General features: G+C 39.4%; 1 protein-coding gene across 6 annotated transcripts in view; it reads right to left on the reverse strand.

Moving 5' to 3' along the window:
- Positions 1-18,686, reverse strand: part of DMGDH (dimethylglycine dehydrogenase) — a 155,374-nt gene that overhangs the window by 13,013 nt on the left and 123,675 nt on the right. For 3 of the 6 annotated variants that reach the window (XM_081505958.1, XM_081505959.1, XM_081505957.1), the window contains 2 exons: positions 16,350-16,409; positions 7,745-7,928 (listed from right to left, as the gene is read on the reverse strand). In XM_081505958.1, the coding sequence (XP_081362084.1) occupies positions 7,851-7,928; positions 16,350-16,409 (138 nt within the window). In that variant the 3' untranslated portion in view covers positions 7,745-7,850. Of the gene's footprint in view, positions 1-7,744; positions 7,929-16,349; positions 16,410-18,686 lie in introns of those variants that run through there. The other 3 variants (XM_081505960.1, XM_081505956.1, XM_081505955.1) reach the window with 1 other exon arrangement.

Here is an 18,686-nt window from a genome sequence, read left to right on the forward strand (position 1 = left end):
GTCCCCGGGATTCTCCAGGCAAGAACACTGGAGTGGGTTGCCATTTCCTTCTCCAATGCATGAAAGTGAAAAGTGAAAGTGAAGTCGTTCAGTCGTGTCCGACTCTTAGCGATCCCTGGACTGCAGCCCACAAGGCCCCTCTGTCCATGGGATTTTCCAGGCAAGAGTACTACACAGTAATATTTTTATACTATATGAAAGAATTAGAAAATGCCCTAGAAGTTAATATTAATGAAATTTAACCTCTATGCCTATATATCCCTGAATTAAGAAATGATCTTGTCAGTAATATCATCCTCAGACATGAATGAAAACTAATGCTCAAACAATAAAAATGTAAGGAACACGTACTTTAAAAACACAGGTAAGAGATAACACTTGTCCTATGAGTCAATTGTTGCTTCCTAAGCTAACCTGTGAAAGTGAAAGTCTCTCAGTCATGCCCGACTTTTTGCGACCCCATGGACTATACAGTCCATGGAATTCTCCAGGCCAGAATACTGGAGTGAGTAGCCTTTCCCTTCTCCAGGGGATCTTCCCAACCCAGGGATCGAACTCAGGTCTCCTACATTGCAGGTGGATTCTTTACCAGCTGAGCCACAAAGGAAGCCCAAGAATACTGGAGTGGGTAGCCTATCCTTTCTCCAGGGGATCTTACTGACCCAGGAATCAAACTAGGGTCTCCTACATTGCAAGTAGATTCTTTACCAACTGAGCTATCAGGGAAGCCATAGCAAGGAGAGATAGAAAGGCTTTATTAGTGATCAATGCAAAGAAATAGAGGGAAACAATAGAATGGGAAAGACTAGAGAGCTCTTCAAGAAAACTAGAGATGACAAGGAACATTTCATGCAAAGATTGGCACAATAAAGGACAGAAATGGTATGGACCTACCAGAAGCATAAGATATTAAGAAGAGGTGGCAAGAATACATAGAAGTATACAAGAAAGATCTTCATGACCCAGATAACCACAATGGTGTGATCACTCAACTAGAGCCAGACATCCTAGAATGCGAAGTCAATTGGGCCTTAAGAAGCATCACTACAAACAAAGCTAGTGGGTGTGATGGAATTCCAGTGGAGCTATTTCAAATCCTTGAAGATGATGCTGTGAAAGTGCTGCACTCAATATACCAGCAAATTTGGAAAACTCAGCAGTGGCCAAAGGACTGGAAAAGATCAGTTTTCATTCCAGTCCCAAAGAAGGGCAATGCCAAAGAATGTTCAAACTAACGCACAATTGCACTCATCTCACACACTAGTAAAGTAATGCTCGAAATTCACCAAGCCAGGCTTCAACAGTATGCAAACCATGAACTTCCAGATGTTCAGGATGGTTTTAGAAAAGGCAGAGGAACCAGAGATCAAATTGCCAACATCCATTGGATCATTGAGAAAGCAAGAGAGTTCCAGAAAAACATCTATTTCTGCTTTATTGACTACACCAAAGCCTTTGACTGTGTGGATCAAAACAATCTGTGGAAAATTCTTAAAGAGATGAGAATACCAGACCACCTGACCTGTCTCCTGAGAAATCTGTATGTGGGTCAAAAAGCAATTCTTAGAACCAGACAGGGAACAACCAACTGGTTTCAAATTGAGAAAGGAGTACGTCAAGGCTGTATGTTGTCACCCTGCTTATTTAACTTATATACAGAGTACATCATCTGAAACATCAGACTGGATGAAGAACAAACTAGAATCAACACTGCAGAGAGAAATACCAATAACCCCAGATACACAGATGACACCACCTTTATGGCAGAAAGCGAAGAAGAACTAAAGAGCCTATTGATGAAAGTGAAAGAGGAGAGTGAAAAAGTTGGCTTAAAACTCAACATTCAGAAAACTAAGATCATGGCATCTGGTCCCATCCCTTCATGGCAAATAGATGGGGAAACAATGGAAACAATGGCAGACTTTATTTTCTTGGGCTCCAAAATCATTGCAGATGGTGACTACAGCCATGAAATTAAATGATGCTTGTTCCTTGGAAGAAAAGCTATGACCAGTCTAGACAGCATATTAAAAAGCAGAGACATTACTTTGCCAACAAAAGTCTGTCTAGTCAAAGCTATGGTTTTTCCAGTAGTCATGTATGGATGTGAGAGCTGGACCATAAAGAAAGTTGAGCACTAAAGAATTGATGCTTTTGAACTGTGGTATTGGAGAAGACTCTTGAGAGTCCCTTGGACTGCAAGGAGATCCAACTAGTCCATCCTATAGGAAATCAGTTCTGAATATTCATTGTAAGGACTGATGCTGAAGTTGAAATTCCAATACTTTGGCCACATGATTCGAAGAACTGACTCATTGGAAAAGATCCTGATGCTGGTAAAGACTGAAGGCAGGAGGAGAAGGGGATGACAGAGGATGAGCTGGTTGGATGGTGTCACTGACTCGATGGACATGAATTTGAGCCAGCTCTGGAAGTTGGTAATGGACAGGGAAGCCTGGCATGCTGCAGTCCACGGGGTCGCAAAGAGTCGGACGTGAATGAGCGACTGAACTGAAGCTAACCTTGGCCCTGACTTGGGAAGATTAAAGTGGGGTGATAGTAGTCCATTCTCATTTTACTTGCCTTTCCTCTCAAGTTTATAGGCTTTATTATATAGTTATTCACTACAAATGAGAGAGGAAAATGTGTCTGAAGGTAAGTGCTGGGATTAAAATTGGTATCTTCAGGATGACCTGAGAATAGAACTGTATTTCTTAATGAGTCACTACCAAATTAACTATATAAATAACTGTTAAAGTCTTTGAGAAACATTTCTGGGGCACAGAAATTATACCTTAAAATAGTTTTGGCTTATATTGTTAACCTATTAATTTTTTAAAAGCAATGAGTCATTAATGCAGTCACCTGTGATATATCCTAAATATAACATCCACACAGATGAAAACATTAAGTGGATTTTAAGTGAAATGTAATTAATCATCTCTTTTTAACTTTATTAAAAGCACACATATTACCAAAAAGCACATGGAAATGAAATCAATTAAACCAGCATATTTGGGGTTGGGATTCTCAGAACAGTGGAGGGTTTTCACACATATAGCTAAAGTGAACTTGAAAAGAGCAGTGGAAGGAAGGTTCTGAGATGAAGTCAGGGTGATGGGCTCTTATAGACTGGGAAAGAAACCTTAAAATTCTTCTTTTGGACCTTTTTTGTTTTATATATTTGGAGTCAAAACCCATCAGAAGATTCAAAGCAGTCATCAATGTGATTGAACTTTTGGCCGAAATCCTTTTAAAAGTTTCCAAAAGCATAAGAGAGTCAATGTAACACACTGGGTTTCAAGAAAGCCCCTTTGGAAACCAGGTATAGCACTGGTGGGGATCACACTCTTGCGTTTAGAGACATGGAGAGAGTGGCAGAGAGCCCGCTAGCCACATCTACCACCAGTCACAGAGCAGAGACGAAAACAAGGGTAACAGACTTCTGCCGCTTCCTTAACACATTCCTGAAAAATTCCTTATTTAAAATGAGGCCAGAAATCATGCATTAAAAACGGTTCTCATGGGACTCCCTTTGGACAGCACATGGCCATGACTAAACTAGCTCAGTTCAGTTCAGTCGCTCAGTCGTGTCCGACACTTTGAAACCCCATGGACTGCAGCACACCAGGCTTCCCTGTCCATCACCAACTCCCAGAGCTGGCTCAAAATCATGTCCATTGAGTCAGTGATGCCATCCAACCATCTCATCCTCTATCATCACCTTCTCCTCCTGCCTTCAATCTTTCCCAGCATCAGGGTCTTTTTCAATAAGTCAGTTCTTCACATCAGGTGGCCAGAGTATTGGAGTTTCAACCTTAACATCAGTCCTTCCAATGAATATTCAGGACTGATTTCCTTCAGGATGGACTAGCTGGATCTCCTTGCAGTCCAAGGGACTCTCAAGAGTCTTCTCCAATACCACAGTTCAAAAGCATCAATTCTTCAGCGCTCAGCTTTCTTTATAGTCCAACTCTCACATCCATACATGACCACTGGAAAAACAATAGCCTTGACTAGACGGACCTTTGTTGACAAAGTAATGTCTCTGCATTTTATACGCTAAGCTGGTCATAACTTTTCTTCCAAGGAGCAAGCATCTTTTAATTTCATGGCTGCAGTCACCATCTTCAGGGATTTTGGAGCCCCAAAAAATAAAGTCTCCCACTGTTTCTACTGTTTCCCCATCTGTTGCCATGAAGTGATGGGACCAGATGCCATGATCTTAGTTTTCTGAATGTTGAGCTTTATGCCAACTTTTTCACTCTCCTCTCTCACTTTCATCAAGAGGCTCTTTAGTTCTTTGTTTCTGCCATAAGGGTGGTGTCATCTGCATATCTGAGGTTATTGATATTTCTCCCTGCAATCTTGATTCCTGTTTGTGCTTCATCCAGCCCAGCATTTCAGATGATGTACTCTACATATAAGTTAAATAAGCAAGGTGACAATATACAGCCTTGACATACTCCTTTCCCAATTTGGAACCAGTCTGTTGTTCCATGTCCAGTTCTAACTGTTACTTCCTGACCTGCATACAGATTTCTCAAGAGGCAGGTCAGGTGGTCTGGTATTCCCATCTCTTTCAGAATTTTCCACAGATTGCTGTGATCCACACAGTCAAAGGCTTTGGCATAGTCAATAAAGCAGAAATAGATGTTTTTCTGGATCTCTCTTGCTTTTTCGATGATACAATGGATGTTGGCAATTTGATCTCTGGTTCCTCTGCCTTTTCTAAAACCAGCTTGAACATCTGGAATTTCATGGTTCACATACTGTTGAAGCCTGGCTTGGTGAATTTTGAGCATTACTTTACTAGCGTGTGAGATGAGTGCAATTGTGTGGTAGTTTGAACATTTTTTGGCATTGCCTTTCTTTGGGATTGGAATGAAAGTAACTTTTTCCAGTCCTGTGGCCACTGCTGAGTTTTCCAAATTTGCTGGCATATTGAGTGCAGCACTTTCACAGCATCATCTTTTAGGATTTGAAATATCTCAAGTGGAATTCCATCACATCCACTAGCTTTGTTCGTAGTCATGCTGCCTAAGGGCCACTTGACTTCACATTCCAGGATATCTAGCTCTAGGTGAGTGATCATACCATCTTGATTATCTGGGTCGTGAAGATCTTTTTTGTACAGTTGTTCTGTGTATTCTTGCCACCTCTTCTTAATATCTTCTGCTTCTGTTAGGTCCATACCATTTCTGTCCTTTATTGAGCCTATCTTTGCATGAAATGTTCCCTTGGTATCTCTAATTTTCTTGAAGAGATCTTTAGTCTTTCCCATTCTATTGTTTTTCTTTATTTCTTTGCATTGATCACTGAGGAAGGCTTTATCTCCCCTTGCTATTCTTTGGAACTCTGCATTCAAATGGGTGTATCTTTCCTTTTCTCCTTTGCTTTTCACTTCTCTTCTTTCCACAGCTATTTGAAAGGCCTCCTCAGACAGCCATTTTGTTTTTTTGCATTTCTTTTTCTTGGGGATGGTCTTCATCCCTGTCTCCTGTACAATGTCATGAACCTCCTTTCATAGTTCATCAGGCACTCTGTCTGTCAGATCTAGTCCCTTAAATCTATTTCTCACTTCCACTGTATAATCGTAAGGGATTTGATTTAGGTCATAACTGAATGGTCTATGGTTTTCCCTACTTTCTTCAATTTAAGTCTGAATTTGACAATAAGGTGTTCATGGTCTGAGCCACAGTCAACTCCCAGTCTTATTTTTGCTGACTATATAAAGCTTCTCCATCTTTGGCTGCAAAGAATATAATCAATGTGATTTCAGTGTTGACCATCTGGTGATGTCCATGTGTAGAGTCTTCTCTTGTGTTGTTGGAAGAAGTTAGTTAATTATGACTAACCTATGGTCCTTATAATTAACTAACTTTCTCTGGTCATTTGTCAAATACCAGGTGCATCTATGTTTGGCTTACAGTTAAACTGATAAAGTCACATACTGGGTTTGTTCCATTGAGGGAATGGATCTTACCAGCCCACCACCCCATCAAAACAAATTATACCATCATTCATTTCATAGTCATACAATTAGAATCATACAGGAGTTAAGCAGGCATAAAACTTAGTCCAAGGTCATTTTTTATGTAAGAAAATTCAGACCCAAAGTTAAGGTTAATGTCCAAAGTGACAAAGTGAGTTAACACCAAACCTCAAAACCAGGCTTCCCAGTTCTTGATTCCTTTTCCTCTTTGCAGAATTTTATAACATTCTGTGTAAGTTCATAATAACCACAATTTTCCTATCTCTCTATTAGCAAAATATTAAACTATGAGTGTAGCAATTCCAGTCTGTTATTATAGGCTAGAAATGAATATTCTCATATTCATATAGTTTTTTATTCTCTACTCTTGGTATATTTAAAACAAAAAATTCATCTAGCATTTTTCTAACCAAAACCGCTAATCAATTAAGTATTTCTTCTCAACAAAATCTGATACAACTAGAAAAGGAAATCTATTAACCAGAAGAAAGGTGTGGATACATCAAAACCTGGAGAAAATAATTAAAATATGACTCGTGAGCCAGGGCAATAATTATGTTAATTAGCATCTGATCCAAACTAGATGTTTCAAAATGAAAATAGCACCCATTGTGTGTTTAATGACTTTTAATAGATTCAATAACAAAGAAAATAGTCTGAGTCTTTTGATTCCCAGGAAAACAGGGAAATGAGCTTGTGGCTTTGTCAGATGTACTTTTTTTTAAAATTGGAGCATAGTTGATTAACAATGGTGTGCTAGTTTCAGGTGTACAGCAAAGTGATTCAAAGGTACTTTCATGCTTAACTGTATTAGCAACAATTAGAATACCAAGGTTTCATAATAGCTTTCATCTCTCTAGACTATAGTGAAGAACAATTGCCTATTTGGTGTTTTAAGTAGAGCACTCAAGCCTAAATGCAAAGTAAATAATTTTTAAAGAAAATACAAAGAAATAAAGCTGGAGTCTTAAAAAACTGAAAGGGTTTTATCTATAGTTGGTTTTCCATAAAAGATTTGATTAGATTCCATTCAACAAGATTGGAAGAGGCCTAACATTTATTGAGGTATCAAATGTTCTTTGGCTTATCTAATATTTATAACAAACTTAAAAGGAGGATGTTTTCTTCATTTTAGAAATGATAAAACCAAAGCACTTTTAGATGAGGCAACTTGTTTAGTTTTAGAACAAGTTGGTGGCAGAGCCGTGGTTCAAATCTGTCAAATACTTATTAAGACTGTACAAATTACAGCACACAGCACTAGCCCTGAGGATTCTTGGCCTCTGTCCTCAAGGAGCTCAGAGTCTTGCTGACGAGGCAGCCAGTATTATTGGGTGTGAGAATATCATAGTAGAGGTAAGTACAGGGTGCTATGGAAGGGATCCCAGAACTCCCCTGGCTTTAATTGCCACCTATATATGAATGATCCAAATCCATACTTTCAGAGCAGTTTCCAAACTCATGTGCTCAGCTGCTACTGAGACCCTCCACTTGGCTGTCCCATAGTCCCCCTGCATCTCACAAGTCCTTTCAACCTCTCAATCACACCCCACCTGTGTTTCCTTGTTCATTAACAATATCCTAGATCCTATTTTCCACTTCCTTCACAAACAGTCCTTCATGTGGTCTCCATCCTACCTTCTTATTATCATTCATACCTCTTTCTTCTCCATCCTATGGCCACTGCCTTAGTTGAAGCACTCAACATCTCTCCACTGGATTGCTTCAGTTGGGGAAAATGATCTCCCATTTATCAGGGTAAATCCCTTTTAATCTGTTTTCCATCCCTAGAATGTCATTCCTTGCACAAAATCCTTTAGTCTTCTCAGTGTCTCCAGGATACACTCCAAACTCCCTAGCCTGGCAGATGAGACCCTGCATGATGAGGTCCCAATACTTCTCTGGCATTATCTTCATCTGCTACATGCCAGCCCTGATAGGTGTTGGGGATAGAATGGTAAAAACATATTTTGTATTACCAGAACCTGTACTCAAGAAGGTTATATCAAAAGATCAAGAAATATGAACAAATAATTGCAAGCTTCATGCATCGACAAATGCTCAGGGCTGGGGCAATGGGATGACCCAGAGGGATGGGATGGGGAGGGAGGTGGGAGGGGGGTTCAGGATGGGGAGCACATGTAAACCTATGGCTGCTTCATGTCAATGTATGGCAAAAACCACTACAATATTGTAAAGTAATTAGCCCCCAACTAAAATAAATAAATTTATTAAAAAAATTAAAAATTAAAAATTAAAAAAAATTTCCAAAGAATATATATTCATAAAACTTATAGGCATAAATAAATAAATGGATTAAAAATGAAAAAAAATAATAATTGCAAGCTGTAACACATCCTATAAAGAGCATGTAGCTATAAAATTTCTTTTAAAAATTATCAAATAAAACCCAATAACATAGAAACACATAATACATCATTACTACATGGATTTTATGCCAAAATTAAAATTGGGTTAATATTTGAGAATAAATGTAATTCATCTTATAACAAAGTAAAAAAGAAAAGCTGATCATAGCAAGTGTTTGACGAGGATATGGAGAAACTGGAACTCTCATATACTGCTGGTGGGAACATAAAATATAAAAAATGGTACGTCACTTTGTAAAACAGTGTCTTATAAAGTTGACATATCCCTTCCATTTTATCCAGCCATTCTACCTGTCGGCATTTACTTGAGAGAAAAGAAAGCCATAGTCCATACAAATACTTCTACAAGGATGTTTACAGTCATTTCTTTTTTTGTAAAATAGCTTATCTATAAACAACCCAAAAGTTCATCAATGAGCATATAAGTTGTGCTATATACATAAAATGAAATCCTACTTAGTATAAAAAGGAATTAAATATTGATACATATAACATCACAGATTAGTCTACAATTATGCTGAAAGAATCTAGGCTCCTCCCCCCAAAAGAGTATATATTGTATGATTCAATTTATATAAAACTCTGCAAAATGCAAAATAGTCTGCAGTGATGAAAAGTTCCTTGGGGCCATGTGGAGTGTAGGGAAGGCTGGGAGGTGTGGATTACCAAGGGGCAGGAACACACTTTGGGGATGAGAGGTGCGTTCACCATCTTTGAAGTGGTGATGCTTTCACGAGTACAGATATGCATCAAAACTTATCCAGTGGCACATTTTAAATATGTCAACCCACTCCAGTAGTCTTGCCTGGAGAATCCCACAGACAGAGGAGCCTGGTGGGCTATAGTCCATTGAGTCACAAAGAGTGTGACATGACTGAAGCACCTTCACATGCATGCAGGCAAACTGTTAAAATAATTAAAATAAAAGCAGTCTAAAGAATTACTTCAATTCATTCCTAGCCAAGGGTTCCCATACATATCCAAATTCAAAAGCAATTAGCTAAATAGCATACTTAAGATTTTAGGATGGAAATAGAGTTTTATAACAGAAATTAGATATATATGAGGATAATGATTCAATGATTGTTAGTTTAATATACTCTGACACATGTTTCAAGGATGATAAATTAGATCTCAAACTCGGTTTCACTTCCTTTTTTCTTTCTTCTCTTTTTCCCTCCTTTGTCTTTCAGCAACAGAAATGGGTAAGAGACTAAGGCTGGCTTAATTAGAATAATATAATCATGCAGCTCATATAGATAACATAGCAATAGAGTCTCCAAGCACTCTGCAAGGTGGTATTGCATAGAATCTTAGACATGAAAGGGAGCCCTTATTTTACAGACTAGCAATCTCAGTTGGAAAATGAAGTTAAATAGCTTCTCCACGGGCACAGAGTGAGAATTTGGTGATATTTTTAAAAATTCTGTTAAAAACAAGATTTGGGACAGAATTTATTAACTGGTGGGCTTCCCTGGTGGCTCAGTGGAAAAGAATCCCCCTGCTATGCAGGAGACATGGGTTTGATCCCTGGGTTGGAAAGGTCTCCTGGAGAAAGAAATGGTAACCCACTCCAGTACTTGCCTGGGAAATCCCATGGACAGAGGAACCTAGCAGGCTACAGTCCATGGGGTCACAAAAGAGTCGGACACAACTAAGCAATATATTAACTGGTAGCCAATCATCTGACCAGGCTGTTTTTCCACTTTCCTGTTTATTCACTGGACAATAGCTGGTATGAGGTTAAAAGAACTGAAACAGTAGTTCTCAGTCTTAGTTCAGTTCAGTTCAGTCACTCAGTCATTTCCAACTCTTTGCGACCCCATGGACTGCAGCACACCAGGCTTCCCTGTCCATCACCAACTCCAGGAGTTAACTCAATCTCATGTCCATTGAGTCGGTGATGCCATCCAACCATCTCATCCTCTGTCGTCCCCTTCTCCTCCTGCCTTCAATCTTTCTCAGCATCAGGGTTTTTTCCAGTGAGTCAGTTCTTCACATCAGGTGGCCAAAATATTGGAGTTTCAACTTCAGCTTCAGTCCTTCCAAAGATTTCCTTTAGGATGGACTGGTTGGATCTCCTTGCAGTCCAAGGGACTCTCAACAGTATTCTCCAACATCACAGTTAAAAAGCATCAATTCTTTGGTGCTCAGCTTTCTTTATAGTCCAACTCTCACATCCATACATGACTACTGGAAAAACCATAGCTTTGACTAGATGGACTTTGTTAGCAAAGTAATATCTCTGCTTTTTAATATGCCGTCTAGGTTGGTCATAACTTTTCTTCCAAGGAGCAAGCATCTTTTAATTTCATGGCTGCAGTCACCATCTGCAGTGATTTTGGAGCCCAAGAAAATAAAGTCTGTCACTGTTTTCATTGTTTCCCCATCTATTTTCCATGAAGTGATGGGACCAGATGCCATGATCTTAATTTTCTGAATGTTGAGTTTTAAGCCAACTTTTTCACTCTCCTCTTTCACTTTCATCAAGAGGCTCTTTAGTTCTTTGCTTTCTGACTTAAGGGTGGTATCATCTACATATCTGAGTTTACTGATATTTCTCCCAGCAATTTTGATTCCAGCTTGTGCTTCATCCAGCCCAGCATTTCTCATGATGTACTCTGCATATAAGTTAAGTAAGCAGAGTGAGAAGTAACAGCCTTGACATACTCCTTTCCCAATTTGGAACCACTCTGTTGTTCCATGTCCCATTCTAACTGTTGCTTCTTGGCCTGCATACAGATTTCTCAGGGGGCAGGCCAGGTGATCCGGAATTCCCGTCTCTTGAAGAATTTTCCACAGTTTATTGTGATCCACACAGTCAAAGGCTTTGGTGTAGTCTTCATTGCATAACAAAAACAAGAAACCAGATCCTAACCCCAGGGTTGATCCAGTTGGTTTGGGCAGGTCTCAGATTTCCTGTTCATCAGAATCATGTGGAGAGACACTGTTGCTGAGTTTGAATTGGCGTGTTGGAATGGTGCCCAATAACTTGAATTTCTAATAGATCCTGAGGTCACATTGATGCTGCTGCTGAACCACATTTTGAGAACCACTAGGGGGAAGGTATCAGGTAATTTTTCTTTGAGTTCTCCAAGATAGTAATGTTTAGACAGTTGAAAGTCACTTGCCTAAAAAACAGTCATTCTCAATCTTTCTTGAAATCACCTGGGGAATTAAAAAAAAATAAAAAACACTGCTGCCTAAGTCCCTACACCAGCACTTCTATTTTAATTGATCTGGGATGCAGCCTGAGTGTTGAGGTTTTTTTTAAAAGGTTGCAAGATATAAAAGAATAATATTTCAGATGATTCTGATGTGCAACCAAGACTGAGAGTTGCTGAAAACATTCTGCTTCCTCAAATCCTATTACCATTTACCTAAAATTTCCCCAGAGCTGGGTACTTTCACCACTGTAACATAATAGAAATTCCTTTCTAACTTGTTGTCCATGAACAATGATTAATTTCCAGTTTGATGTTTTAATAATGCTAATATTTATTGAATACTTGGCTGTAGTATGCCTGGTGGTTAGGGCTTTGCCTCTTTACCATCTTTTTGTTTCACTTTGCTTAATGAATGGTTATGCTTCAAATCCTTTTTCCTCAGAGAGACCCTGTAATTTCTAGAAGTAATATTGTCTTCCAACTTATTGTTAATAAATATCATAGTTTTAATTGGAGGATAATTGCTTTATAATGTTGTGTTTCTGCTGTACAAGAATGTGAATTAGCTGTAGGTATACATATATCCTGGAGGAGGGCATACATATATCCTGGAGGAGGGCATGGCAAACCACTCCAGTATTCTTGCCTGGAGAATCCCCACGGACAGAGGAGCCTGGCAGGCTACAGTCCATGGAGTTGCAAACAGCTGGACATGACTGAGCAACTCAGCACAGCACAGTACAGCACATACATATATCCCCTCCCTTTTGAATTATATATCACATTTTATTCTGTTTCTACTGGTGAGAAACTCAAGACAGGAAAAGAGAGGGAGAGAGAGAAAGGGCAGGGGGGATTTTATAAGGGAAAAAAAATCTTCTGATCTTAATACGTTGCCCTTAGTATTTGATCCTCTGTGGCCCTTGGCTGGGGTTTTATAGATTCAGTAATTCCAAGAGGAAAATTCCAAGAACACGTATAACTGTGACCAAAGGCAGCTGATTTTCCTTTTGCTTTTAATTATGCACTTCTTTCATTTCCAACAACAATGAAAAGCCACTAACTTTTTTCCCCAGAAAGTAACTTCCTCAGGAACAAATTACCATACTATTAAGCACAATGATATAACTTGCTTCAGGTCAAGGGGTTTTAGACTTCAAAGGAAACATTCAGTAATTTTTACATGTCTCATAGCACTTCCCATCTCTTCACGAGATGATTCTAATATGTGTTATTGCACAACCCACCTCATGCAGAGAATTATTTCTAGAATCAAGGTTAAGAATACATCCTACAGCTTTAGTTCTTAAAGTTCCACTCATTTCAAGCTTCATGAGATCTAACAGCCATCAGGAGCCATATCTTTAACTTTTAGACCTGTGGTCTAGCAAAGTGTTCAGTAAATAGTACTTAATAAATGTTGACTAGATGGATGAATGTGTACACACAGGTGTATTTGCTTCACATAAGCCAAAACCATTGGGAGACCAACTCGGAGAGCATTAAGAGTTAAGGAAGACAAATGCCATCTTTACGATCTAAGATTTCTTCAGTGCTCCAATTTTCTCTTCCCTACTTTTGTACCAGTTTTGATAAGAACACAATTCACCCTAATGAAGCTGGCTCATCTCCTCGCTCACCTATCTTCCTTCTTAAAATGGCCAAAGCAGCTATTCTGATCCTACCACAAAATACAAAATTCCTTATAACAAAAACATGACTGTGGGAGGTACTCACTGATAAAATGTAGCTATGCAAATTCTATGATACATGTTGCGGGAAAACTTGGGGGCAGTTTTTTAAGCTCTCTATATGGCTTTCCCTGGTGGCTCAGCGGTAAAAAATCCGCCTGCCAACACAAGAGACTTGGGTTCAATCCCTGGTCTGGGAAGATCCCCTAGAGAAGGAAATGGCAACCCACTGCAGTACTCTTGCCTGGAGGACCCCATGGAGCCTGGCATGCTACAGTCCATGGGGTAGCAAAGAGTTGGACATGACTTACCAACTGAATAACAACAACAACAAAGCCCATTACAAGAAAGGACCTGGCTGAGAAAGCGGCGGGTGAGACAGCACTCACTGCAGCGAGGTCAGAGTTCAGCCTGGGCCAACACAGCACAGCAACTGGGTCACTTCTCTGTGCCTCAGTGTCCTCATCCTCAAATAAAGAGGTGTATCCTCCTAGCTCTGACACAGCCTGCATCTCTGTATTTGTCTTCATGTTACGGTGTATACAGTCATTGTGCAGACACAGAAGGGCCAAGCAGGGAAGTCTACATATTTGCTTTGAAGGGTAAAAAAAAGAAAGAAATGATTTATAATAATTGAAGAATGCCAGGATTTGGGGGGTTGGTTTTGTTTTAAATACAATGTTCTCCTGTATTTGCTGCTTTGGTTTTCATATAACATCAATTTCCAAAAGCCATATGGACTTGCATTATATTATTCTTTAAAAGGTATGAAACCAGGCTGGGTAACAGCCTGGCACAGGAGTCAGCTTATCGAGTGACACAGTTCAGTTTGTAATATAAGTAAGTTTTCCAGTAACCTGTTTTGCACTAGAGACTGCTACGGAACCAAGATAAAATTGTTGTGAAACCACCAAACAAGCTCGAAACAAAGCTTATGCAACCTATTCACCTGTCTTGGAAATTAGCAAGCATTGCTATGGTTAGGCTGAGGCCCACTAACCACCTGAGTTATGCAACTGAAAAACCCCGGCTTGATTAGGTCCCGGTCCTTGTGCTACACGGACCTTCACCCAGTGAAAGCATTAGAAATTAACTTTATGACACCAGAATGAGAACAAACAATTCAGAAATCATAAAAATAACATAAATCAAAGTCACTATCTATTAAACAACTAACTTAGTTCTGAGCTGAGATTTGGTTACTGAACTAATTTAAAGGAACTAATAAACACGTAAGTCACACCACACCTGCTTATAAATCATAAAGGGAGTTTTAAAAATCCATTTACAACATGAAGAGACTGTCTGTGCCTTATCCCAAACAATAATACCCAAACACTGAAGCAAAGAAGTCAGTTATCTATTTACCTACACGTGACCAACAGCAGAAGTTTAGTGCTTTCAGGAGTCAGGCCATTTTGATACTGAGTTTTACACGACTAAACCAAGACTTATGTTAGCAGAAGGAGCAATCTGCTGCCAGGGTCTCCCTGAACTCCAAGCACCTGCTTTCTCTGGTCTGGAGGCAGATGGTACATCATAAAAACAAAAGTCATGGGCAAGATGTACAGAAAGATATTCCCTTTAAAACCCTTTAAGAGGTTCTTTTTCCTAAAATCTAATGCCATAAATATAAATGTTTTTGTTAATATCTTAGCTTAGAATTTGGAACTGATTCAGGGCATTAAAAAAGTTTCCTTGGCCTGATTCATATCCATGTGTTCACATATTTCCATGGAATGTGAGCTTTTCCTTTATCTGATTAACACCTAAGGCAGGACAGGACAGGAATTTTGGAATTCTAACAAATATCCTAAACAAAGACAGCTGCTATCCTTATCCTTCAGTATTACCACTAACTGTACCTCCGCTAAGTTCTCATATAGTAACTAAGACACTGCTTAATATGTATCTGAATCAGCTCAGGCTGCTATAGCAAAATAGCACAGATGGAGTGGCTTAAACAACAGGAATGTACTTCTCACTGTTCTGGAGACAGGTGAGTCCAAATCCAGAGCCAGTTTGGTTCCCCTGTGATGTTCCTCTTCCTGGCTGGCAGATAGCCACCGTCTTACTATGTCCTCACATGGCAGACAGCAAGCTCTGATTGCTCTCCTTCTTCTCACAAGAACATTGACCCCAATGTGGGGACCCCAAGCATGATGTCACCTAACCCTAATGGCCTCCCAAAGGCCTCACCTCCAAATAGCACCACGTGGGGGTTAGGACTTCACCATATGGATTTTGGAGGGACATAATCACTTAGTCCTTAATGGGATAACCTAATTTATATTTGTAGGATTTACAATAGGTGATCTAGACTGTAATAAACTGGTCTCATAATACACGTTTCCACAATGATTGTATAGGGTGGCGCGTCTCAAACTTTAGGTGCATCGGAATCCCCTGCAGCTTGTTAAAACACAGAGCACTTGGCCTGACCCCTAGGGATTCTCATTTAGTAGGTTTGAGGTTTGAGTCAGTTCCTCATTTAGTAGGGAACTAAGGATTTGTATTTCTAACAAGTTCCCAGGTGATACTGATGTTATCTGTTTGAGAACCACCGATGCAGGTGTTCCCTTTAGAATGTCAATATCAGTTATGACTCTCTGGGTCTGTATTCGCTTCAGTAATAACTTTTATGCTGAACATATTTGAAATGTGTCAGTTGCTTATACGCAGTTGTTGCATACCAAGATGCTCAACAAGCAGATGGACAGATCTGCTGGGTGAGGCTACTTCATGCTGTTGAGAACCCAGGAAGAGTCAATTAATGCAGTATGTCTCATCAGCTAATTGTGACTTCACAAGTCACCAGGATTTACAAGACTGCCTGCTGACATCTTATCCTTACTGATTTTTATCTTAGAATTTATATTTGGTCTTTAACGTTGCTGGATTCTTGCATCGACAGGCACATTAGAATCATTTGAACTGATATCAAATTTTGACAAAGCTTAACATGAAGCACTTAAGCAATGCTTACTATTTATGTTCAACTCATTTGTCCTAAAATCACACTTGGTTAAATTTTAAAGCATGGCTCTGTCATGCAACAGCATAATTTTAAGATTTATTTTAAGTACACTTTGGAATGTAAACATACCTTATTTAGCTTTACAAAATATTCCAGTCCAGCTTCCAAAGGATTTGTATCACAGTTCATCTAAAAGAGAAACATGCATTTTAAACCTTAGATGAGTACAAGTGGTTTTAGTAACATCACTTTCATATTTATTTTTTAAAGAGGATACTTTTTCATTTGAAATATATAGGTAGATAGACATAGATATAGATTGTGAACTGACCTCTAAAGTAATTTTTAAATCTAAAATTCAAATGTAGCCTTTCAGCAAATACTATTATTTTAATAGCAAATTAGATGCTAAAATTCCCAGCTTGATCCCAAGGCTCTTTTGGTATAATAAATTTCTGAGGGATGCCACAACAATGATGTCCTTCCCAGAAACAAGATTCTCATAAGCTTTTACCTAATCATTCTGCATAAATATGTTTTGAAACATTATTAAGTAATTTATTTATCTTGCAATCATCCAGAAATCAGGATAAGTGGAGGAAAAAAGCATACGGTAGGAAAATAGTTTCCACAAGAGTTCAGGAGAGGGAAAAGAAAAAAAAAAAAGAGGTTGAATCTCAATCTTTTCAAATTGGCTGTCATTACAATATACTTCAAGGGGAGCTAAAGCCATTATTTGGGACTAGACCTGATTTTTGTTTGTTTTGTTGTCATCGGTCTCTTTTGCACCAAAAGAACTGATTTAAACCCCATAAAAGGTAGCCAAACTTAACAAAAGAAAACACAGCCTTCACATGACCTAGATGTGTAGTATAAATTTGTTTTACATGATATAAAATTTGACCTCATATTTCCTAGTCAATCTGAGCAACTCTAAGATTATTTTTTACCTGCTCAAATTTTCAAAATTCCAGAAATGAGATAAGAATTTATTACTTGGGGTTTTCTCAGTGCCTCACCCCAAACCTCATGCTTACTAGAGCACTCGATACCATCTTGTTGATTTTAAGATTCTGTCCTTACCACACTGACATTTCTAAAGCCAGCATGTGTTCTATGATAATATTCTACTTTTAAGACAATATTTCATTGATTTTTTTTAAAAAGTTTCAGAATTCCAGGAAAAAATTTAAAACCAAGTCCAGATGCTTGATTGCTGTAATAACACTAGAGGGCGTGCTGGCACCGCTGGGAAATTAGAGGGGCTGGAATGGAGACAGGAGAAAATGAAAGCGGGAAAGCAGAGAATCGCTGCTCATTCCTTGTGGAGAGTGGAGGCAGAGCTGTCCTCTCCGTCTCTCCCTGCAGCAGCGTCCTCTGAGAACCACCCCCACCCTAGTAGGCTGAGGATCCCCGCAACAGAGCACATCCTCTGTAAACAACAACTGCCCCAGGGCTCTTATTCTTTCAGGGACTCCAGGAGGCTGTATTGTCCACCTCAAAACCCACTTTCCTCTGCCCCTGGTCTAAATGTCCTAGGGACCCTGCCTGTGCTTTCAAACCCACTTTGCCCTCAAATTCACGCTTTATGTTCTAGGCACTTCGCGGACTACCTAATCTTGACAATAACTCTGTAGGATAAAGATTGTCTCTCTCTTATAGAAAAGTGAAGTCTCTGGAGGGTTAAGGCCACATAGTATGTGGTGGAGGATACATTCAAACCCCAAAGACCCTACCCTGAAGTATACCCTTTACAAAGGTCCCTTATCTAAGCTCTCATACCTAAAACCTCGATGTATTCCAAGAAAACAACTAGCAGACCTGAGAAAATTGAGATCTAAAGATAGTCTGCTATATTGGAGATAAAATAAGAGAACAGAGTTTGAACCACTGTTTGGACACTTCTGTGCAATCTGGACCAAGTTGTTTATTGTTTCTTAGCGTGATTGTATGTATAACTCCCACCTCCTTGCCCAAGAATCACCAATAATACCCTCTTCAGGGAGAGCTGAGAAGGTAGATGACATCATGCCTATGAAAATGGTGTGTAACTACACAAATAGAAACCCTGAGTTCTCATTATTAACGATGGGTGTGGGCTGGACCAACACATTCCAGACCACCAGCCCTGCCCCTCAGAAAGACAGCTTTTGTTGTTACGTCCCCAAAAGGTGCAGAATAAGAAGGAAATGATGATAGACAATGTGACAGAGGAGAAGGAAGAATTTTGAAAGGTGGTCCTCAAATCCCATGGGGTAGACAGGCTCCCTTGGGGCAGCCAAACTCAGCACACAGAGGCAGATGTCCAGGGCTCTCTGCCAAGCAAGGGGAATTAAGGCAGAATAAACATTACATCACAGTTCCCCTGAATTTGCAACTGGGAAATTGAGGAGAAAAACCTTTGCCCCTAATTAAATAAAGTTTTCAGGACTTCCCTGGTGGTCCAGTGGTTAGGACTCCATGCTT

This window comes from Giraffa tippelskirchi, chromosome 7 (assembly GCF_054371585.1).
Source record: "Giraffa tippelskirchi isolate mGirTip1 chromosome 7, T2T-mGirTip1v1.2.pri, whole genome shotgun sequence".
Taxonomy (NCBI): domain Eukaryota; kingdom Metazoa; phylum Chordata; class Mammalia; order Artiodactyla; family Giraffidae; genus Giraffa; species Giraffa tippelskirchi.